Source organism: Geotrypetes seraphini, chromosome 2 (genome assembly GCF_902459505.1).
Source record: "Geotrypetes seraphini chromosome 2, aGeoSer1.1, whole genome shotgun sequence".
Taxonomy (NCBI): domain Eukaryota; kingdom Metazoa; phylum Chordata; class Amphibia; order Gymnophiona; family Dermophiidae; genus Geotrypetes; species Geotrypetes seraphini.
This window is the reverse complement of record NC_047085.1, coordinates 374,946,499-374,970,835: the sequence shown is the minus strand read 5'-3', so window position 1 is coordinate 374,970,835 and position 24,337 is coordinate 374,946,499. Positions and strand designations below refer to the sequence as shown.

The 24,337-nt window shown below is 43.0% G+C and overlaps 1 protein-coding gene across 6 annotated transcripts in view; it reads left to right on the top strand.

The window, feature by feature from the left end:
- The window catches only part of EPB41L4B (erythrocyte membrane protein band 4.1 like 4B), a 449,748-nt gene that overhangs the window by 262,526 nt on the left and 162,885 nt on the right, over positions 1–24,337 (top strand). For all 6 annotated transcript variants that reach the window (XR_004538081.1, XM_033930624.1, XM_033930625.1 and 3 more), the window contains 2 exons: positions 18,445–18,478; positions 23,787–23,854. Coding sequence is in view for 5 of the 6 variants with exons in the window: in XM_033930624.1 (XP_033786515.1) it covers positions 18,445–18,478; positions 23,787–23,854 (102 nt within the window). In the remaining variant the exon portion in view is untranslated. Of the gene's footprint in view, positions 1–18,444; positions 18,479–23,786; positions 23,855–24,337 lie in introns of those variants that run through there.

Below are 24,337 nucleotides of genomic sequence, written 5' to 3'. Positions count from 1 at the left end.
AGTTATTCGATGAGTCCTTAGATGCGGCGACCAAGCGGTTGTCGGAGCAGGAGCGCTCGTTAGCATCCCTGGTCCGCCCCAAACCTAGGCCCCCGCCGCAGAAACCTTTCCGTCCTCCGCCGCGCCGATACCCTCAGAAGTCGACTCCGGCTTTTTCGAGGCCGCCTCCGAGACGTCCGTCTCAGCGAGGCAGAGGGGGACAATCCCAAGCCCCGGCGCAGGGTCCTTCTAAACCCGCGCCTTCCTTTTGACGGGCTGAGCGGACGGGGCGGGTTCCCCTCCGCGAAATCTCAGGAACCCCTTCCCATCGGGGGGCGTCTTCGGTTCTTCTACATGGCATGGACCGAGATAACATCAGACGCTTGGGTGCTCCGGACCGTCTCCGAGGGCTACTCGCTCAACTTTGTGTCCACGCCACCGGATCATCCCCCAAGGGTTGCCTCTTGCAACCAAGCGCAACTTCCGATCCTTCTGGCCGAGGCCAGGGCTCTGTTGGAGCTTCGGGCGGTCGAACCGGTCCCCAAAGACCAGCGGGGTACGGGGTTTTACTCCCGTTACTTTTTGGTCCCAAAAAAGACCGGGGACCTACGCCCCATACTGGACCTCAGGAAGCTCAACAAATTCCTGGTCCGGGAGAAGTTTCGAATGCTGTCTCTCCCGGTTTTATATCCTCTCTTGGAGGGAGGGGACTGGATGTGCTCCCTCGACTTGAAGGAAGCATACACCCATGTTCCGGTGCATCCCGCCTTCCGAAGATTTTTACGATTCCAGGTGGGAGATCTGCACCTTCAGTACAGGGTCCTGCCCTTCGGCCTGGCCTCGTCCCCTCGAGTCTTCACGAAGTGCATGGTGGTGGTCGCGGCAGCCCTGAGGTCTCGTGGGCTTCATGTATTCCCTTACCTGGACGATTGGCTCATCAAAGCCCCGACCAGGGAGGGTATCTCAGCGACCCGACAGTCTATCGCCTCCCTGCAGAGCCTCGGGTTCGAAATAAACTTTCCAAAATCACAGTTATACCCGGCCCAGTCTCTTCAATTTATAGGCGCAGTGCTGGACACTGTGCGCCTGCGCTCGTATCTCCCGCCCCCGCGGTTGGAAGCCTTGGTGCGGATGGGCCGTCAGGTCTCTCAACTGTCGGTGGTGTCGGCCCAGCGCATGATGATGCTGCTCGGCCACATGGCGTCGACGGTCCACGTCACTCCGTTCGCCAGGCTGCACCTGAGGATTCCTCAGTGGACCCTAGCTTCCCAGTGGCGTCAGGAGTGCGATCCGGTGTCTCGTCTCATTGCAGTGACTCCGCTTTTGCGGAAATCGCTGCGTTGGTGGACCGACTCTTCCAATCTGTCCAGGGGTTTACTGTTTCTCACCCCTCCTTTTCGCAAGGTTCTAACCACAGACTCCTCGGAGTACGCGTGGGGAGCCCACCTCGACGGTCTTCGAACGCAGGGCCTGTGGTCTGCCGAGGACCGTCGGTGTCACATCAACGTGCTAGAACTTCGTGCCATCTTTCTGGCGGTTCGAGCGTTCGTCCACATACTGCAAAATCAGGTAGTCCTCGTCCGCACGGACAACCAAGTGGCGATGTACTATGTGAACAAGCAGGGTGGAACGGGTTCTTGGCCCCTCTGCTCGGAGGCTCTTCGCCTTTGGGAGTGGGCGGTCTCCCGGAACATCTTCCTTCGGGCGGTCTACATCCAGGGAGAACAGAACTGTCTGGCAGACAAACTCAGTCGACTTCTGCAGCCGCACGAGTGGACTCTACACTCCGGAGTCCTGCGCGAGGTTTTCGATCGCTGGGGAACGCCGCAGGTGGATCTGTTTGCCTCTCCGGAGACCCGCAAACTGCCCCTGTATTGTTCTCGGATGTACTCCCGGGACCGTCTGGAGGCAGATGCCTTCCTTCTCGATTGGGAAGGGAGGTTCCTGTATGCGTTCCCTCCCTTTCCTCTGATCATGCGAACGTTAGTACATCTCAAATCGTCCGCTGCCACGATGATTCTCATTGCGCCTCGGTGGCCGCGTCAGCACTGGTTCTCCCTGCTGCTTCAGCTCAGTACCAGGGAGCCTCTACTTCTGCCTGTGTTTCCTTCTCTGCTGTCTCAGAGTCAAGGATCCATGTTACATCCCAATCTGCAGTCATTACACCTGACAGCTTGGTTTCTTGCTCCTTAACTTCGCCCGATCTGTCTCAGTCTGTGAGGGAGGTGTTGGAAGCCTCCCGCAAGATTTCGACTAGGCTTTGTTATTCGCAGAAATGGACCAGGTTTTCCACCTGGTGTTCGTCTTTTCACCTGGATCCGGCTTCGGTTCCGGTGTCCTCGGTTTTGGAATATTTATGTCACCTGTCGCACTCTGGTCTGAAAACCACTTCTGTGCGTGTTCATCTTAGTGCTATTTCTGCTTTCCATCAACATCTGGATGGGCGTCCTCTGTCGATCCATCCTTTGGTGACACGCTTCATGAAAGGGCTAATCAGGGTTTGTCCCCCTCTTAAGCCTCCTTCAGTCGTGTGGGATTTGAATGTGGTTTTAGCTCAACTGATGAAACCTCCTTTTGAGCCACTCAACAAGTCTCTTTTGAAATTTCTGACTTGGAAGGTGGTTTTTCTGATTGCCCTCACATCCGCTAGGCGGATTGGGGAGTTGCAAGCTTTGGTTGCGGACCCTCCTTTCACTGTCTTCCATCATGACAAGGTGGTTCTCCGCACCCATCCTAAATTTTTACCTAAGGTTGTTTCTGATTTCCACCTCAATCAGTCCATTGTCCTTCCTGTGTTCTTTCCTAAGCCCCACTCCCATCCTGGCGAGACGGCGCTTCACACGCTTGACTGTAAGAGGGCGTTGGCATATTACCTTCAACGCACCAGGTCTCATAGGAAGGTTCCTCAATTGTTTTTGTCCTTCGATCCTAATCGATTAGGGCATCCTGTTTCCAAGCGCACTCTGTCTAACTGGTTAGCTGCTTGTATTTCTTTTTGCTATGCTCAGGCTGGACTTCCGCCCCCGGGCCGAGTCACGGGGCATAAGGTCCGAGCGATGGCAGCTTCGGTTGCTTTCCTCCGATCCACTCCTATGGAGGACATCTGTAAAGCTGCCACCTGGTCTTCGGTTCATACGTTCACCTCCCACTACTGTCTGGACACTTTGTCCAGAAGCGACGGCCGGTTTGGCCAGTCGGTGTTACGTAACCTGTTTTCCTGAATTGCCATCCTCCCACCTGCCCTTTTTTGGTTGGCTTGGAGGTCACCCACATGTGAGAATATCATGCCTGCTTGTCCTGGGATAAAGCACAGTTACTTACCGTAACAGGTGTTATCCAGGGACAGCAGGCATATATTCTCACAACCCGCCCGCCTCCCCGGGGATGGCTTCTTTGCTAGTTATGGAACTGAGGACCACGAGGTGGGATGCGCCCTCTAGTGGGCGAGAAGGCATGCACATGCGTGGTGCAGTGTGCAAACTTGAAACTTCTAGCAAGTTTGCTTGAAAAGCTGTCCGCGCTGGGGCTCCGTAGATGACGTCACCCACATGTGAGAATATATGCCTGCTGTCCCTGGATAACACCTGTTACGGTAAGTAACTGTGCTCTTTGATTTGATTGGCAGCCCAAAGATCTTAGCATTTGGAGAACTAGCTGATTTGAAGCAGGGCTTCTCACAGATCCAACTGCTTATTAGAGCTTGAGGCAGGCTGCAGCACTTTCAGAGCACATGTCAAAGTGAGAAAGGCTATTACAGCTTAAGGGCAAAATTGGTGGTGGGGGTGGGGGATCTGAAATCCCTATTTTTATAGGTTTCTGCTACATCCTCTAGGGTCTCCTACCTCTAAAATCCTGTTTTCTGAGGTTTTAAAAACTTTTAATTAAGATGTGTTTGAGCCGTTTATTGACACCAAAACAGTGCTGTAGCAGTCATCTTGGATTTCCTGATTTTTTTTTTTTTTCTTAAAGTTCTTTAGATCCTTCAAATCATCTCATTTTGCCTCAAAACTCACAGGGATGGAGTCCTCAGGCTCTTTTACCTCTAATTCATGCCAGTTTTGTGCTAAATGAATGCAGGAAGAGTGCCCTTGCACCACGTGCCATGCAGAACGTGAAGTGGAGTTGGGACCATTGGGCTTAGCTTCCCCTTTGGTCTCTAGGGCTGATGAACTTCTGGAAGGGCCTGTCTATCATGAGCCCAGGAGCATTGGCATATGTAAGCATAAGATCATAGAAGCTACAGAGCCCAAGAGACGTAAGGTGGATTATCTAAAGGGGACTCAGTAATGCCTAGTAGGGTCTTTTCTCCTGAATTTGTTAATGTGATGTATAGAGCTTATTTGGATAGCTGAGAACATCATATGAGGTTTGGCAGCGAGCCAGAGGTCACATAAAGGGGCCTGGGCTCCCAGGGCACATCGGAGTCATTAGCAGCAACTGACCTGGATCCTGTGGACCTTTCTGACAGGGACTAGGAAGGTGAGGGATCAGTCTGAATGCCATTACTGTCACAGAGCAAGTCTTCCCTGCTGGGAGATATAGGGACATAAATAGGAGCAAGTATGAAGGAATCGGTGGTGGCCCTCAACCAAGGGGAGGATCCCACAGTATGCCGGCTGTTCAAGCCTACTGCCCTTTTAGAGTTCATCACTGACTCCCTTCAGGAGTTACAGTTAAACTCCCACAGGCCCCTTCCACTTAGTATTCTATCCTGAGCTGAGTGAGAGTGTTTGGCCTAAATAACTACATGAACAGGCTACATACCCCCTCAGTTCTTATCTCTATCTCCAGAGGAGGCCAAGGAATAAACATTCAAGGCCTTGAGAGTCTTTTGGCATCCAACTAACTGGTAGGACAACATCCAAAAAGTCTCACCCAGATACAAGTGACTGGCCATTTTATTTAGATTATGACATCATCAATTCATTATTAAACATGCGTAGTTGGTACATCTTCCAATTAGATTACAATTGCTTCACTAGGATCCAATTGCAAATTGCATACTTCAACAATATTCTATTGGTTCTATTCAAGTCACATGGTTTCTGGTTAATCATACTTCATTAGTAATTTTCCTTAACAACAATAATGACTTAAATTATCACATGCTATTGAATCACAAGACATCCCAGCAAACCTATGTGCCATACTGGGGATCTTAAGGTAAACAGCTAAGTTTTGCTTACCAAGCATTATTAAGGAACAGTGTGAAAAATATGTTCTTATACTAGGTCAAACCCACTATACAAGGGAACTTCAATTAAGTAAGGTGATATACATATCAGCTTTCATTAATCACCTTGAAATACCACAATATATAAATAATCACTTCATAACTTTAAATGTACTTATTAGTGAACGCTCAGATCCATATGTTCTATGGTTATTGGTGGAAGAGACAGTGAACATGCAATGATGGTCTCCATACACAGCTGACTCCATGATTTTTCACTAGGGTTATAGTTGTGGGTCTGAGCATTCACTAATAAGCACATTTAAAGTTTTGAAGTGATTATTTATATATTGTGGTATTTCAAGGTGATTAATGAAAGCTTATACTATGTCAGTCTTACCTCGTAGAATGTGTGCTGTTATTCATAAGTTGTTTTTATGAGTTTCAGCTACAGTCAGCCATTTTGTTATGACTGTCACACACTACAACATCTTGTTTTTCACATATTTTCTCTTTGCTTCACTATAATAGGAAAACGTGTACTCTGCCTATTGTGTCTATACTATGCTGCGTCCACATCTTTGAAGCATTTCTATCATTCAGCTTCATCTTTTTATATATACATATTAGTGTCTTTCAGATTCTCAGGCAAGGGGTGTTTCAAACATATAGGATTATGCCCCCCTTATATCCTGCTTAACACAATTATCACCATCAGCAGCACAGCCCATGCATTTTCCCTGGCATCCTGATATGAGTGTGTCAGTCACGGAGTATTGGGATGCTCCTGAGAGCTCTTAAAATGTTATTAAAACAATGTCTAGGTGTATCCTATGGTACAAGATTGTCAACAGATGTTCACTCGGCCATCCTTCTTCAGTGGGGTTGATCAACTTTCAATCTAAAGGCTACAGCGAGGAATAAGAACGCAGACCAGACTTTCAGTTGAAGTCCAGCTGTGGCCAAAGTACAAGCTTTTGTACGTTTCCTCCATGGCCCCTAATAGGACGAATACTTCACAGAATAGCAAGACAGAAAAGGGAGAGTGGCCTTCCTAGCAATGACTTGACACTTAGGTCGTGGTATATGGACCTAGTGCATCTTCAGAGGGAACATGGTCTCAGACTACAGGTACATCCCGATCTTCTATATCAGGGCCCAATGATCATAGAAGATCCGGATCGCTTTGGTCTTAATGTGTGGTGTTAGAGCGCAAAGGTTACTCAGAGGTAGTCATTACTATTCTCCTCAGAGCCAAGAAGCCTATGATGGTCTCCCCTTATGCTAAGGCATGGGGAGACATTTCAACACTGATGCATGAAAGAGAATGTGGAGCAGTTTAGTTCTCCCATCGTGGTGGTTCTAGCTTTCCTCCAAGCTAGTCTCAACAAAGGCCTCCTAGTGGTGTCACTCAGGATCCAAGTGACGGGCTTCTAGTGCTTCAGAGCCCATGGATGCAAAGCTTCCCTGGCTTCTCATCCAGATGTAGCCAGATTGGGGGCACTATGGCTCAGACTACTGGTAAAGCAACCATTTCTGTCATGGAACCTTAGCATAGTTTTGCATGGCCTCAGTCAGGCTCCTTATAAGCCTATTCAAGAGATGTCCTCTTTTGATCTTACCATCAAAACTGTATTCCTCATGGCCATTATGTCAGTGACATGAGTCTTGGAGTTGCAGCCCCTGTTGTGCAAGGAGCCCTTCCTAAATATCATGGAGGTGGGAGTTTCATTGCACATGGTCTCATCCTTTTTTGATGAAGGTTGTTTCGGCGTTTAATCTCAAGAGGTAAAGAGTGCCAGCGTTCCAGACCACAGGGTCAAAGAAAAGGACCAGATTCTGAGAAATCTGGATATGAGTCGTCTTAAGTTATCTGGCGGTTACCGATGAGTTCTGACTGTCAGACCATCTATTTGTGCTCACCAGTCAGATTAGATGTGGTAGACTGGCATCTAAGGCTACCTTCTCAAGATGGATTCAGATGGCCATGTCGTCTGCATATATTCCCTATGGCAAGTAATCACCGGTCTCTTTGAAAGCACATTCCCCAAGAAGCATAGATTATTTGTGGGCAGGAGCTAGGGTGATTTTGCCTGGGAGATTTTATAGGGCAGTGACCTGGTCCACTATACGTATGTTCTCCAAGTTCTACAGAGTGGATGTGGCAGCATGGGAGGACAGTGTCTTTGGGTCCTCAGTGAAAGAACAGGCACATCTATTTCACTAGAAAAGCGATTAGGATTTTATCTTGCTAATATCTTTTTTAGTAGGTAGGTGTGTCATTCTGGAACCCCATGCTATCAGTATTTACTCCGCCTGCCTACAGTTTCAATCAGGAAGTTTGAGTCAAAACTGAGATTTTGATGTCAGTCAGACCTTAAGGGTATGAAGAATTATCTGTTGTTTATTAATTCATTGGATATTTTTTTAAACCATCTTCCCAAAGGAGCTCAGAATGGGTTACAAATCAGGTACTCAAGCATTTTCCCTATCTGATCCGGTGGGCTCACAATCTATCTAATGTACCTGGTACAATGGGGGATTAAATGACTTACCCAGAGTAGTGCTGCCGATTCAGGAAAAAAAATTTCAATTCGATTCGAATCAGCCTACTGAATTGGTTTTTTTGATTCGATTCAATTTTCCTGCCCAATTGGGTGTTTTTTTCAAACATCCTGGTGGGTTTATTTTGAAGCCTCTTCACCCCTTTTATAGCCTCTTCACTCCCTTTGCCTTTTAATTACACTGGCGCTGTGGTATAAACAAAATAAGCAAACAAAAAAGACTTTTCCTCTCTCTGTTAAATCCTAGCTCACATTTGCGGTCTAACACCAGCTCTGGCAGGATACACGTTTCAAATCATATTGTAATCACAAAACGGAAAATAAAATTAGTTTTCTACCTTTTGTTGTCTGGTCATTATTCAAATCTTGTTGGTCCCAGGCTCTGGTTGTCTTCTGATAACTTGCTTGCCAGGGTCTCTTTCTTTCTTCTTTCTCCGTTCTAATCATCCATCTGCCATCTCTATCCTCCCCTTCCGTTTCCCTTCCCTCCCCCGGAGGTCTGGCATCATTCTTTTTTTTCATCTCCATCCACAGATCCACCTTTTCTTAACTACCCTTTCATCCAGCATCTCTCCCTCCTTCCCCACTACCGCAGGGTCCATCATCTCTTCCTTTCTTTTCCAAACTACCCTCCTATCCAGTATCTCTATCCCCCCTCCACGCCATCCCTTGTGTCCAACTTCTCTCCCTTTCTGTTCCTTCCCTAACTAAATCCCATTGTCCATCATCTCTCTTACTCTCCTCTATTTTTAGACCCATTATTTCTTCCCCCCCCAAAGTCCGGCATATTCACGTCTCTTTGAACCCCCCTTCCTTCCCTCCGTGTACTTCTACACCAGGGCCCCCCTCCCCTGAAGGTCTACACCTCCCTCCTAAAGGCCCATCCCCCCCTGAAGGCCTATGCCACCATCCCTGGCCTGTCCTCCCTTTGAAGGCCTGTCCCCCCCCTTAAAGGCCTGCCTGTCCCCCCTTAAAGACTTGTCCCCCTCTTTTGAAGGCCTTTTCCCCCCCTTAAAGGCCTGCTTGTTCCCCCCTTAAAGGCTTGTCCCCCCCTTTGAAGGCCTGCACCCCCTCCAAGGCCTGTCCCACTCCCTGAAGGATTGCCCCCAAAGGACTGCCCCCCCCAGGATGGCCTCAGTGTTCCCTCTGGTTTCCCCGCAGCGTTTACCTTATAGCTGCAGCCTGCAGCAAAGATCGCGGTCACAGCGTCTTTACTAAGTGCTTTCAGCTCTTTCCGCTGCTGCGGTCCCGCCCCCTCCTCTGACACAGAGGCAGGACCGGGGCGGAGGAAAGAGCTGAAAGCAATTAGTAAAGACACTGACCGCGATCTTCGCTGCAGGCTGCAGCTATAAGGTAAACGCTGCGGGGAGACCAGAAGGAACACGGCCTTCCCGGGGGGGGGGGGGGGCACAGTCCTTCGGAGGGTGGGATGGGATGCGATTCAATGCGATGTTCTTTGGGGAGGCCAGGGGGGAAGCCGACAGCAGCACTTCCCGACTGACCCTCCCTCCTGCCCTCTAAAGCAGATGCGGCAGCACTGCTGCTCCTGCTTTAGGGGGCGAGGGGGGAGTGTCTGAATCGGGGAGCCAATTTTATAAAAATTTAAATCGATTTGAATCGATTCACTCGAAGTGAATTGGTGAACCGATTCGAATCGTGAATCGGGCAGCACTAACCCAGAGTTATAGCTCTAACCACTACGCTACACTCTGCTGTAACACATTGGGGGAATGTTTGAGCTCCATAAATATTTCTGATTGGTATGGTTATTTTGATGTTTTGGCAACAAAAAAAATAATCTGGAATCATCTGACAACACAGCATATTTTTCTAAATCAGTTTTTCAAGCTGATTTCAGTTCTGTTATTAGTTTTTTTTCAGTCATGTAAACTTTTAAAGTTATGACTAATATTAGTTTATAGCGTTTTAGCAAATTGAGTTTTAAGAATTGCAGAATCAACTTAAAGAAATGTTGCAGCATCTTCAGTCCAAAGTCAAATAAGCACATAATGTAGCATAATTATACTGGACTGTGTCACTTAGCAACCAATATTTCTTCAAAAATACTTAGAGTGTGATTTCTTTTTGTGAGATGTGCCTGGATTTTCACAGCACAACATCCAGCAGTAGTTGGCCATCATACTCTCATTCCAGAAACCTTGGTAGCGACGCTCCATTAACTGAATGTCCTGGTGAAAATGTTCTCCTTGCTCGTCACTCACCATACCAAGATTTTCTGGAAAAAAGTCAAGCTGTGAGTGCAAAAAGTATATTTTTAATGACATGCGACAGCCAAGTTTCTGATATGAGATATGGAGATTCTGAACTCCTTCCTTGTATGAAGGAGACTTATGGTTGTCCAGAAGGTTTTCCACTAACTACTTGAATGCCTCCCAAACTTCAAACTCAGCTGCTGAGAGTGATTGCTTAAAATCTTCATCCTGTATAATGGACTTGATCTGTGGGCCTATAAATATCCCTTCCTTCAGTTTTGCAGTGCTGATTTTTGGAAATTTCTTAAGATATTGAAAACTTGGCCTTTATCAGGATCTTTACCAAGTACCAAAGCAGATAGATACATGTAAAGTCATTAGTTGAACCTGTTGCTGATCAATTAATCATGAATATTGGGTGAATATTTTTTATATGCTTGCCGTTGATAGTTAAATCATCAATATTAAACAGGTTTTAAAGCTGTATTAAACTTCTAGGTAGTTTTTTTTTCAGAAACAAAAAAATTAACACAGTTTTTTTTTTTTAAATTAACTAGTTTAGGAACCCTTATACAAAGCCTTAGTAGCAATTTTACTGTGGCTTTGTATAAGAAGCCCTTAGTTATTTGTTTATTACAAATGGTTTACAAATTAAAAACAAATGTGGAGTTAAAAATAAAAAATGGTACAACTAAAAGCAAGAAAAATTGAGATTTTTTTTAATTTTTTTTTTACCAGTTACCTGTGGCTTTAATATACTATGTTTTAATTCAGATTTCTTTATTGAGGTTTACAATAACATCCAATAAAAACAAATGTAAAAGACCCCCTCCCCCCAAAAAAAAAATATTCAGGTAGCAAAACATAATGAAAGCAAAGAAAAACAGTCACTAATTAGATAAAAATCTAATCTGGTCCAATAATTTGAGCTTGGCAAATATTTATCCATGATAACTCCTTCATATGTTTGATACAAACAAAACATATTCCCCCCCCCTCTCCCCCCCAAAAAAAAAATATTCAGGTAGCAAAACATAATGAAAGCAAAGAAAAACAGTCACTAATTCGATAAAAATCTAATCTGGTCCAATAATTTGAACTTGGCAAATATTTATCCATGATAACTCCTTCATATGTTTGATACAAACAAAACATATTCCACCATTGTCAAATAATATAAACTGAGGTGTCCTTCCAGTGTATAATAATAACTTGCATTTTTTGTAATCATCTTTATTGAGAGGCCAATGGAGAACAGGAACAACAATACAGGAGTACACCTATATCCCCCAAAAAGGCACAGTAAACACAAAAAATGAGGGGGGAGGAACACACAACCCCAGGTGCTGTCTTGGTGGGAGTGACAGCACCTCTGAGACACACACACACACTTACACATACTCACACACACACACACAGTCTCACACACTTACACACTCACACTCACACACACACTTTACTGCTCAGGCCTGCTGCGTGCGCCGGCCTAGCTCCTTTCTGAAATCACTTCCTTGTCATGGAGCCAGGAAGTGACATCAGACGGAAAGCCAATGCCGGTATGAGCAGCAGGCTGGAGAAGTTGCTCACACTGGTGAACATTTAAAAAGGTATGGGGGAAGGGAGGGTGCAAATGTGGGGTGGTTATAGGCATGGGGGGGCACTGCCCTGGGTGCCTCCTTACCCTCATTACGCCACTGACTGAAAGTAATGTTGATAGACCATAAACATAGTCCTATATTCCTTATCCTGCTAGACCCTCTCCAAACAAATGAGTTAGGCCATCTTGACACCAGATAGAGGCAAAGAACACAATCTTCTACTGATGCATCGCCAGTATAAGTAGTAGTGTAGCCCTGAAATTTACCAGAATTTTCTGCTTCTACATATTTGCCATTTGGACTGGTGTAATTGCTATGATCTGTGGCCCCAGGTTGAGTTCCACTATAATGGTGGTTCTGAAGAATCAGTTTGCCTCCCCTCTTCCCCCCCTGCCCACTTGTAAGGCAGTCTACCCAGAGTGAACTGGCGAAGGGACACACTTTAAAAGCTTGCATTCCCCCTATAGGCCCTCTGCCAAGGGTGGTGAACTAGGGACCTTTCAGAGGGCTCTGGTATACCTCATCCTTTCTCCCCCCCCCCCCCCCCTCCTTTTTTTTTGTTTCCTTTGCTAAGTTGCCTTCCTTTTCAACAAAGTTAATTGTTTTCGGGAAGCTGCTGTTGGGAAAATTTAAGATCCACTGGTCCTAATGAGTGAGGAGATTTTCAGTAGTACTGGCATTGGTGAATGCCAGGTGGAGGAAGGAAAATTTCACTTCTTGTCAAATCATGGCAAGAGAAGTGGGGCCTACAGTTATATTTGCAGTGTGGCAGGCTTCTTTTACCTCATATGTAATGGAGTTGCTATGGCATCTTTATCAGAGGCTGTACATTGTTCATTGGCCTGCATTTAATACTTCAGCTAATTGTTCCATGACCCTTCATGCCTCCAGAATTTGAGCCAACTGGAGTAGTTGCCATCCAAAATAAGAAAAGTAAATATGGCAGCCATTTTGACCACCCTTGAATGAATTTAATGTCTCCTATAGAAAGAAGAAATACTCACCTATAACATATTTTTAGATTAACATTTTCCCTCTCTTTTCCTCTTTCACCAGTAATTTGATAAAATGGCTGTTTTCCTAGATCCCCTTGTTATTATATTGTGCCATTAGCTGGATCTATGAAGCTTTGTTGCTTTGAATTCTTTGGCATAAGAATGATTTGATGAGGGGGAAAAGGGCTCTTTTTTAGTATTGAAATCCATTTTGAGGTCGTCACTTTGATAAGTCCTTTCCCCCTGTTTATATTCACTTTTCATGGATTGGCAAAAAATGTTTTCGGCTAATATTGGAAATATGGCCTTTCAGCATCAATAAAAATGTGCCTCTTGTATTTCAGTACCCATATATACAAGAGTACCAGATAAACCCATAAAGCCTGTAACACAAAAAGGGACTTCCCTATCAGCACAGCTAAGTTTTACTATACTATAGTAACCAAAAGAGCATGTCTTTTTGTTACCTTATTTACATGAAATTTGTGTTACTCACATTCAGTATGTTAGAGATTTAGTTTAAATATGAGTCACTCTCGATCAAGAAGTTATATAACATGTGAGACACTGTTTTAATTCCTATAACTGAAATCTGTCCTCCAGTGACTGGAAGAAAGCCTTGATACCAAAATGCTGAAATATTCAAAGAACATAAAGAAGGAAATATAAACCGATTTGAAGTTGCACTGATGTATACATGGAAGTATAAAAGGCGGAATTGATGATGGATGCCAAGAATACATTACATTAGTTTATTTTATTCCACCAATACCTTGCGGTTCTAGGCGGATTACAAAAGGAAGAGATTCTGGTCATTTCCAAAAGATTACAGGGAAGCTATTGGTTGTAACATTTGGATTCTGGTGATGGAGTAAGGGGATAATGGTTGTATCAGGAGTTTGTCTTGACATATTTGAATAGCTTGATTTTTATTTCCCTCCTGAAGGTTCTGTAGTTTGGTGCTGAAACACTTCCAGACCAATTTCATTAACCTTAACATGCTAATGTCATTTTGAAAGTTTTCTGTAATATCGCTGTCTGTAAACCGCTCTGAACTGTTTGTGGTATTGCGGTATATAAAAAAAAAGTTATTAATATTATTAAATTGGAGATGTGGCTGTCTAGTTTCACTACTTGCGTGGCGAGTAGTCCATGTATTTTTTTTACGCTGAATGCCTTTGATTGGGGGGTTGGTGAAGGGTGTCTGAATTTTCCTTAGTCTGGAAGAGTTGTTCCAAGTTAGGCAAGTGTTCAGGTAGGATGGTCCATTGCCATTCCCTTTTTTCTCAATCAATACCCTATATGGAACTCATAGGATACCCTAGGACACTGCAAGGCCACACCCATACACACTGCACACTGCAGTCACTCAATGGGCAAAGAAAAAAGAAAAGAAGTGAAGAAAAGGCCTCAGTTATGCTTCATATGGCCAAGAAACTCCACTTCATTTAAATGCCCACTTGCACATGTGAACTACAAAAAAAATGGTGAAAAAAGGCACTGTAGCAGCCCATAGAGAAACCATGTATCACAGCACGCCAGGGAAAAAAATTTCAAACAGTGATAATGTGAAAACACTAGCACATCAGCACAATAGTCACTCGATATTGCTTAATGAGCAGAACAAAAACTTAGCTGCCACTGGTGTCCAGGCTCTTCCCAAAGCATTCACAATCACTGCTCCAACACCCGGACCCGGCAGCCAATTGACCCCATGGTAGGGACCCCTTGGGAGGGACCTTAAGCAACCTTGGCCAATAAGAGCCTTAGGCCCCTCCCTGGCACATCCTAGGGAGGGACCTAAGGCTCAGATTGGCCCAGATGCCTAAGGCCCCTCTTCTTTATTATGTATTTATTGTAGGCAAGCTGATGTCCTCTTGGTCGTCGCATAAAGTGGTGGGCTCTCTGAGGTAGCCTGCGAGAGCAAAACGTGTCAGAACCTGAGAATACCATCACAGTTAGCTTCATTGACTTCACCAGGCTATGGACTTTCTAGCGTTTTATGAATGAAACTTCAAGAATGGAATGAACTTTAAGCACTTTACATAAATGAAATTAATCATAATAGAATAATATAATAAGAAAAATCAAACAGCTTTATGAGTGTAGGAGAAGATGCAGTGATATTATTATTATTATTCTTTATTCTTATATACCGCCATACCCAGTGAGTTCTAGGCGGTTTACATCAATTAGCAAATGATCTGCATTGAATAGCAGATTTACAACAAAATTAGAGGTAGGTTTACAAAATTAGAAGCAGATTTACAGCATTGAATAGCAGATTTACAACAAAATTAGAAGTAGGTTTACAAAATTAGAAGCAGATTTACAGCATAATTAGAAGAATTTTTGACAGAAAATTGCAGGCCGAATTACGATAAATTACAGTGATTTGCCGCAGTCAGCCGTGAAGTTACAGCGATTCTTAACTGTCTGCACAGAGGGCAGGTTTACATCAATATTACAGAAATTGCAGGTTTGACCGAGCTAGGTAGGGGAGGTAGAGAGTGGGGGAGGGAGGGACTGGTGAAGGAGGAAGGGGGCAGCGGTGGGGTAAGTGTCCTGTGAGGTGAATGGGTTATTAAGGGTCGTGTTTGCTGAAAAGGTACGTTTTTAGTAGTTTTCTGAATGATAGGTAAGTGGGGGCCTCAAGTATCATCTGTGCTAGCCATGGGTTCGACTTGGCTGCTTGGAAGGCAAAAGTTCTATCCAGGAATCTTTTGAGAGGGCAGTGTTTAGGCGAAGGGAAGGCGAACAATTGAGTTCTCCGTGATGTCCTGTTGCTGCAGTAGAGGTTAAAGTGTGTGTTTATGTAACTTGGGGAGGAGCCGTTAACCGATTTGTAGCAGAAGCATGCAAATTTAAAGAGAATTCTAGATTCAAATGGTAGCCAGTGTAGTTGGTGATAGAAAGGGGTGACATGTTCCCATTTCTTTAGGCCAAAGATGAGGCGCACCGCGGTATTTTGGACTGTTTTTAGTCTCCTGGTAGTTTTCTTAGTGGCGTTAAGGTAGATGATATTGCAGTAGTCGAGGATGCTGAGGATGGAGGATTGTACAAGTAGGCGGAATGCATTGTCATAGAAGTGTTTTTTTTATGGTACGAAGTTTCCAAAGTACCGAGAAGCTTTTCCTAATTATGAGGTCGGTATGGTTATCTAGAGATAAGTTTTTGTCCAGCGTGACTCCCAGAATTTTTATGGTCGGATCAAGGGGGAAGGTCTTTCCTTTTAGTTGAATTGTGGTTTCCTTAATTTTATCTTTGGGGGAGGCTAGAAAAAATTTTGTTTTGTCTGGGTTTAATTTCAGTCTGAATGAAAACATCCAGAGTTCTATCTGGTTGAGAGTGTTTGAGATGTGGTCGAGTAGTTCTTGTGAAAAGTTGGTTAATGGAATGGTTATTGTGATATCGTCTGCATAAATGAAGAATTTGAGATTTAGGTTGTGTAGGAGTTTACCTAGTGAGGCAAGGTAAATGTTGAATAGGATGGGGGATAGGGGGGAGCCCTGTGGGACCCCGCAGGTGTTGTCCCAGCAGTATGAGAAAGAGTTATTCTTGAGTACCTTGTATGATCTATTTTGTAGGAACCCCTGAAACCAATTGAGGACCTGGTCTGAGATGCCTATGTGCGCTAGGCATTCCAGGAGAATGGTGTGGTCGACCAGGTCAAAAGCACTGCTCAGGTCGAGTTGTATGATCAGGGCACTTGAGCCTTGACTGAAGAGTGTGAGGAGGTGGTCGAGAAGGGAGGCTATGATGGTTTCAGTGCTGTGGTCCGCCCGAAATCCTGATTGGTTGTCACTTAGAATGTTGAATTTTTCAAGGTATGCGGAAAGTTCCGCTTTTACCAGCCCTTCCGCTATTTTGGTAAATAGGGGGATACTGGCGATCGGCCTATAATTAGAAGGGGAGTTTGGTGGTTCTTTCTCATTTTTTAAAATTGGGGTGATCATTATTTGACCCTGCTCCGATGGGAAGTTACCTTTGGATAATAGGTAATTAACCCATGTCATCATTTTTGCTTTAAAATGGGGGGGGGGCCGTTCTCATGATTTTTGGTGGGCATGTGTCCAGATGGCAGTAGGAGTGAGTATACTTGTTGTAGTAAGTATTGAAGGTTTGCCAATCGGTTACTGCGAACTGTTTCCAACTAAGGTCGACTTTGGCTCCCGGGTCTGGGTTTGGTGGATTCATGTCTGTGAGGATGGGGAAGAGCTCGAGGGGGTTGGGGCTGGCTGGTAGAGTTGTTCTTATTTTTTGGATCTTGGTATTGAAGAAGTCAGCCAGGGTGTTGGCGGTTAAGGTGGCTTCTTCGTGTAGGTTTGTGTAGGTTTCTATGTTGTAAAGATCATTGACCAATCTGAAGAGGTTATTGCTATTGGTTTTAGGATTACCAATTTTGTTGGAGTAGAATTTTTTTCTTTTTTCACTAGTGAGGGTTTTGTACTGTTTTAATTTTTGTCTCCATGCCAGTCTGTGTTCTAGCGTTCCGGTTTTTTGCCATGATCTTTCGGCTTTTCTGAGGTCCTTCTTGCATTGCAGCAGTTCAGAATCGAACCAGCCTTCTTGGTTGGGGGTTCTTATTCTGCGGGTTTTTTTGGGGGCAATCTCGTTTAGTATATTGGTACTATCTTGTATCCAGGAGGTCATGATTTGTTCCGTATCTTCTATTGGATTGGTGTTGATTTCGAAGTGGGACCAGAATTCCATTGGGTCAATCTTTCCTCTGGTATTGTGGGTTTTGACTGTTCTTGTTTTTTCGCTTTTAGGGGGTTTAAGTTGGCATCCAATGGTGAAGCTACATAGGCGGTGATCGGACCAAAGGGAGTCTGACCAGTTGCCTTGTTTCCAATAAAAAGTGGGATTGGTCTGTTCCTTGGAGGCTAGAGTTACCAGGTCTAACTGATGTCCTCTTTGGTGGGTTTTGATCGGGGGGTGTTTGTCAAAGCCTAGTTGTGAGAGCAGTGACCAGAAGTCCGCGGTTTCAGGTTGGTCAGTTTGCTCGAGGTGTATGTTGATGTCCCCACACAGTAGGTTGTATGGGCTTGTTAGAGAATTGGTAAGAAGTAATTCAGCAAAGTCGTCTTTGGTCGTGGTCCATTTTTTGGGGGGTATGTAAAATAGAGTGATGGTTAGTGAGGAGGGCAAAGATGTTGATGCTAGGGCGATGGTTAGCATTTCGGAATTAGGTGAAGAGGTTGTGTTAAGAACGGAAGCATTGAGATGGTCTCGGAAGATTATTGCTAGTCCTCCTCCTCTTCCCCATGTTCTGGCTAGGGAGAGTATCTTGAATTTTGGTGGTAGACAATCTTTAATAATGATGTCTTTGTCTGAAAGCAACCAGGTTTCTGTGAGAAGGACAAAGTCAGGGTTGTTTTCAGTTAGCCAGTCTTTGATTAGTGTGGATTTATTCCTCATAGATCTGATATTCAGGTAAAAGCCCTGCAGGGACTGGTGGTTGGTGTGATTGGGTGGGGAGTAGTGGGAGTACGCCAGTTTTTTTAGGGTTCTTAGTTTTTTTGATAGACCAAGGGGGTCCGCATTTTGGGATGTGTCCCCGTTTGTGGGTTCTCTACCTGCAGGTTCTGAGCACTTCCATGTTAGCTTATATATAATCTAATTTATTTAAATAATATATGGGGGAGATCGGCTAGCAGATATCAAACATTTTTAAACCATATTGAATTCCTTATTTAAAAAAAAAAAAACCCATAATTCATCCATGGTTTAAAAATTAAATATTGCATTATTGAATGAAAACTCTAATCTCTGGTTTTTGGCTTTGTTTCTGAATACATCTGTACTCTAGGATTCATTGTATCCTGGTCGTGTTCTGTTGAAAATATTCCTAATTTATTTTATAGTTTGTACTTTGATATAAGCAAATAACTGCATTTCTTTTCTCTCAATTTATTTTAGTGCTAAGAACAATCCAGATATATATAATTACCAGGTAAGCTGGGAAGCAGAGGGCAATTTAGCTATCTCTTTATAAAGATCTATGAGGTTAGTAGCTTATTGAGGCTCTAGAAGGTTCAGGATAATGTAGCCAAGCAGACGTTCTGAATTAACAGGATCCACAGGAGGCAATACATGGCCAGATAATGCCTGCTGATTCTAGGCACAGTTGCCCAATAAAGAGGGTGATATTCAGAACATTCTGTATGAAAAATCTTGTTTATAAATACTCTCCCATCCCCACACCCAAGCTGTTGAGAATGAACACACATGTGGTGTTCACCATGCACTGTCCTGTTTGGAAGTAAGGATCTATTTTTGGACCAAACCAGTTGTCCCTTTTACTCTTTCCCATGAACAGAGTTGTATGACACTTGGTTCTAAAAGGATCATGGATTTGATATTTAAGACATTTTTAATCCGCCTTCATCCAAGGCGGTTCACAGTTTCACATACACATTTCAGGATTTGAACATCTTAAAAATCACATACATCAGCAAAATCATATACTGTACTGCTTTCTGTGGTACAATCATAGCCATTTGTCTATATGCTATGGAGGCACTTTTCTGTTCCTAATGGGCTCAGAATCTAAGTTTTGAGTTTTTGGTTTTTTTTGGATCTGGGGCAATGGAAGGTAAGGTGATGCCCAGGGTCAGAAGGAGCTGCAGTAGAAATCAAACCCAGTTCATCAGCTTCTCTGCCTAATGCACTAACCATTATGCTGCTCCTCTACTTTCATGTAAGGCTTGTTTTTGCCTCATTCCCCTTATGACTCGGAAAGGTTGCTCAGTACAGATGTTTCAGTAGTGCCAGAAGAGGAAGGGAGAAAAACAAGTTTAAAAAACCCAAAATTGAGCTGGGTACTTCTGGCCCTTATTAGTTTGTTGGTTGAGAAATAACTTATTCTATTACCAAGCATAAGATGGATGTGAAAAATAACTATGAGCCAGTTCCTTTTTTAAAGCAAAATAAATTTGGTAAAGCAGTTTTATGTTTCATACACCAAAAACCTGTTTCACTTTTCTTTTTAAAGAGTCTACATCTTGGGGAGTGATAATAGCCCAAATAGTCATACTTGATTTGCTTTGTCACCTAATAGTGCCCTGAATAAATTATTCATATTCAGCGGAATAGTGATTTAAATCAGTGGTATTCAACCCAGTCCTCAGGGACCACCTGGCCAGTCGGGGTTTTCAGGATATCCACAATGAATATGGATGACAGAGACTGAAAACCCGACTGGCCTCGTGGTCCCCGAGGACTGGGTTGAATGCCACTGATTTTAAATTCAAATAAAAGTAATTTGGGACTCTGTTGTGCTACTGTAAATCCTACTGAAATAAACACTTGATCTATGATTTCATGTTGCTTCTGTTATTATTTGATTTTGTTCATATTTGGTATTTGTATTCGGCCAAATAGTAAAATATGCTGTTCAGTACTGCTCTAGTTCTTAGTAAGGTCATGTCAATTCACTAATGAACTATTGGGTTTTTTTTTTGTAAAACTCATATAGCCATGGCTACTTCCTCATCAGGTCATATAGTAATAGTGCTGCTAGCTAATAGGATATAAGAGTTGCCCTTTCAAATCAGTATCTTCCTGCAGGATATAAAGCACATTTCATTTAAAAAAGAAAAAGAAAACTTGCATGATCAAATTTTAAAGACTTAAAGATTAAGCAAGATGCCGTATTCTGGATCAGTTGCAACTTCTTTAGTAAACCCATTGCAAAATCTCTACACAGAGGGAATTACAATAGTTCAATTGTGACAAAATCAGAAACTGATCCAGTCATAGTGAGTTGAGATTAAAAAGAGAACAGACTGATCATTAGCTGTCATAATTTGAATAAACATTTCTTAAGTCATTCACTTGGGGACAAAAAGTTTAACATCAAATCCAAAATAATACCTAAAACTTTAGAAGAAGAATCTGTTGAAAGGCAGTTACCAACTGCCCAGCACTTTACTTTGGAAATAAATTTATATATTCTTGCAAAGTTGCCTGAATGTTGGGGAATATCTCTTGAAGAATAAAAATAGTGTTGGCATAAGAAAAGAAAAAAATACCCACCAACAACTTAGAAATCGCTAGAATGTCTTGATTTAATATAAATCTCATAAATACAGACCATAAGAGCTGCACCAGAATGTAATAGCTCCTGCAGGAAGAGTTTGTCATGCTGAAACAGAGCATGAATTCAGGTCATCCACATGCACACCTTAATCTTGTTGGCCTTTTTTTATGTGCTACAGTTTTACTTAAGGCTCCTTTTTTACTAAGGTGTGCTAGCGTTTTTAGCGCACGCAGGAAATTATCGAGCGCTATGCGGCTAGAACTAGCTCAATGCTGGCGTTAAAGTCTAGCACGTGCGGCAATATAGCGCACGCTATTCCGTGCGTTAAAGCCCTAATGCAACTTAGTAAAAGGAGCCCTTAGTGTTATTGTATATACTTGAATATAAACTGATCCAAATATAAACAGAGGTGACCCTTTCCTCCTCCCCCCCCCCCGGAGATTAGATAAACTGAGATTAGAAGTTTGTGTGATCCTGGTGAGAGAGTCTTCAAAGAATAGAAGTCCTTGCTATAAGTTTTAACACACTTTTATTTAAACTTTAAATATTTTTATTAGCGCAACACCTTTCAAACCTTATGATCAAAGACCACTACATAAAAATAACCAAATCAGTGCTAGGTCATTAGCCACTTTACTGAGTTTCTATCACAATAGTATCCGTCACCCCCTTTTACATGCTCTTTTGCTAGTATAAAAAAGAAAACTCTTCCCCTATCAAGGCTATGCAAAAATGAGTCAACCATCAAGTTGTAGGTGGTACATTAAGTTCAATAAAAAGGTATCACCTGAGGACGTTCCCTCCTTAATGATGCTGGAGAAATATATTTCATTGTCTTACGATGATAGAGTTGGAAGGAAGTGAGGTGGTCCCTTTATTGAAGGAACAGTTTTTTCAAGATATGAGATCCCTAAATACAAATCCTGTCTTTGAGAACACGTAGTCTGGTACTGAGTAAGCTGGGTCGCTTCTCAGCATACCACACCACACCACACCACAAAGAGCCTACCTTATTTGCTGTCACCGGTGGCCTTCAGTGGAAAAGGGAAGGTGAGGGAGGTAGGAATGCCCGGAGGGAGTGGAGATTAGTTGAGGTGGGATTGGGAGATTTAGCATGGAGGGTATAAGAAACCAGCCTTCATTGGTTTTGGTATTAGGTAAATAAAGGTTCTCTTGTGTCTAGATATTGGGGGGGGGAGTAGGGAGTATTTGGAATTTTCTCTCTGGATTTGTCCTATAAGGATAACACCAACTGATACAACAATGGAAGAAGTTTCTTGTATCTTATGCAGCAGATATTCAGGGGGAGTTGATATATACTCAGGAAAACATGTGAGGAAATAAGCTGTGGAAAGAAATTAACTTAGAGCTACTGCAAAACAATCTTATTGACGGATACTATCTGTAGGCTGATAAAAACAAAACTGCTTTATAAAAAGGAAATTAAAGCTCACTGCCTAATTTTCTTTCCTTTAGTAGCACCAGACCAGTCTAAAAACCTACGGGTGTTGTGTTCACCTATTAGTTCATGGACACAGCATCTATAGGTTTCTGGATTGATATGGAGACATTAGAGAATTTGCCACTGCAGACCCCCCCCCACCCACAATGACCGCCATTGCTATCCTCCACCCCCTGATATTGTACTCAGTGAAGCTGACCCCGATACTCTGTTTTGCGCCGGTGCGGGGCCTTGAGCATCTGTGCATGCTCAAGGCCTGCCAGCTTCGAGAATCTTGGAGAGGGTGAGAGCTGGCAGGCCTTGAGCATTTACAGAAGCTCAATGCTCTGCACCAGCCCAAAACAGAATATCGATGTAAGGTTTGTTGAGTGCCAGAATGGTAAGGATTAGTGGGGTGGGGTTTGGGGGATAGTAGCAACAGCCATCAGGGGAGTATGTTGGGGTGGGGTAGTGACAGTCATTGGAGGGGTTGAGTGAAGTACAGGAGAGCAGCACTGGTCATCGGGTGGGGTGTGTGGGGAAGAGCAGGAGAGCAACACCGATCATCAGGGGGGGGGAGAGGTTATAGTGGAGGAGTGCAGTACTGGTCATTGGAAAGGGAGAGCAAAGGAGTTAAGCCATTGTGTGGATTTGAATATAAACCAAGACCCTTATTTGTGGGCCATTTTTTGGTCCAAAAATCTTGTTTTATTTTTGAGTACAGTATATACAGTATGTGGGGAGATGGGTCCCCTATGGTCTGTCATTGGTATCTTGAGAAAATATGGTGAATCTAAGCATCACTTTACATTTTGATTTGAATTTGGATCAGATAAAAATAATAGGGCAGCCCTTTCTTTTAATAAGGTGAGTGTGGATGTTGCGTTAGCCACTTAACAATGGTATTAATATTCAGTTTTAACAGGATATTTAATAGATTTCACTGGATAAGATTATCTGCTAAAGGTAAGCAGTTACAAATAAACTGGATAGCTCTAGGACAGTTGTAAAGCTGGCCCATGGAGTTCCTAAATGGCTTCCACCTTTTGTCCAGTCAACATGTGTCCTGATAAATTTTATTTAGTCAGCTCAGTTGGAATTTTGAAAGGCCACAATTTCTATCAGTAACCTCTAGTGACCAAGGATAAATCTTTTGAATAACTGCTCATAAACTAATGAAGTAATAAACCATATTTATATTACATGGACTTTGTGACTAGCTCTGTGCAAAATGGTTGCTGGAACAGTTTTAAACTACAAGGGGAGCTTTCTTCAAACTTACTAGAAAGTGCTTGAAATTAACATTTTAACTATAAAAAAATAAGTTCCCTCTATATTAAAGTACAATTTAGTTTTGCAGTTGCCTTGTGCTGATCATAAAAAGTAACATGATCCTTGCAAAAAGCCTGTGTTTGGGTCATTTGCAATATATTTTGGGATAGATGCTGTGCAGTCAACACAGAGTCATTCTACCATGTATTGACTACATGGGAGAGAGCACATAATGTAGTTAGTACTTCTTAAATTGAAATTAATTGCACAGTTTTATCTGCCATATTGATCCTCATACATTCCATGACAAAAAGCGGTGTTTTTCCCTGTTAGCCATTTCATATAGGAATCTGCACTAACAGTTAATGCACCACATTAACTGCTAATATACCCCAATTGTCAAATTTTTAACTACTGGACTTTAGTTAAATGAGGTCTGTTTGTTCATGCTCATGATTATTGTAAAAGCTAAAGTTAAATTAATAAAAGGAAATATTTTATTTCTAGGGACAGTATATTCCAGGCATGCAGACCAGCCAGCAACATTGGCACCCTCAGACTTCTGCAAATATAAGGTAAGATCTCCATTGTCTTTGATTTTTAATTTACGGATTTTGATTTTTATTCACAAAGCAAAGTACAGCATATGAAGAATAATAAAACACAAAAACAAAAAAAAAGGACACATCACATAAAAATCAAAATAACCATTAAATACACCCAAGAAAGCATAACAGAATCAGAAAATAGCTTCATTTTCAAAAGACAGTGAACCAGAACATATTTGTGCTGCTGCTTTTTTGGTAAAGGATTCCACAGTGATGGAATCATGCTAGAAAAACCTGTTTTGCATTTTAACTGAGCAAAAGTCCATAGATTGTAGGAACCCTAACTGGAGCATAATGAAGGCCTATATTTAACCATTCTATCATTAAGATAGGAAGTACTTATATCAAATAAATAAATAATAACCTCAGGTGTTCGGAAGCCATTTGAAGGGCAACATGAATTGGAGTCGCATCTTCTCATATAGAACTTTTACCACCCTTGCTGCAACA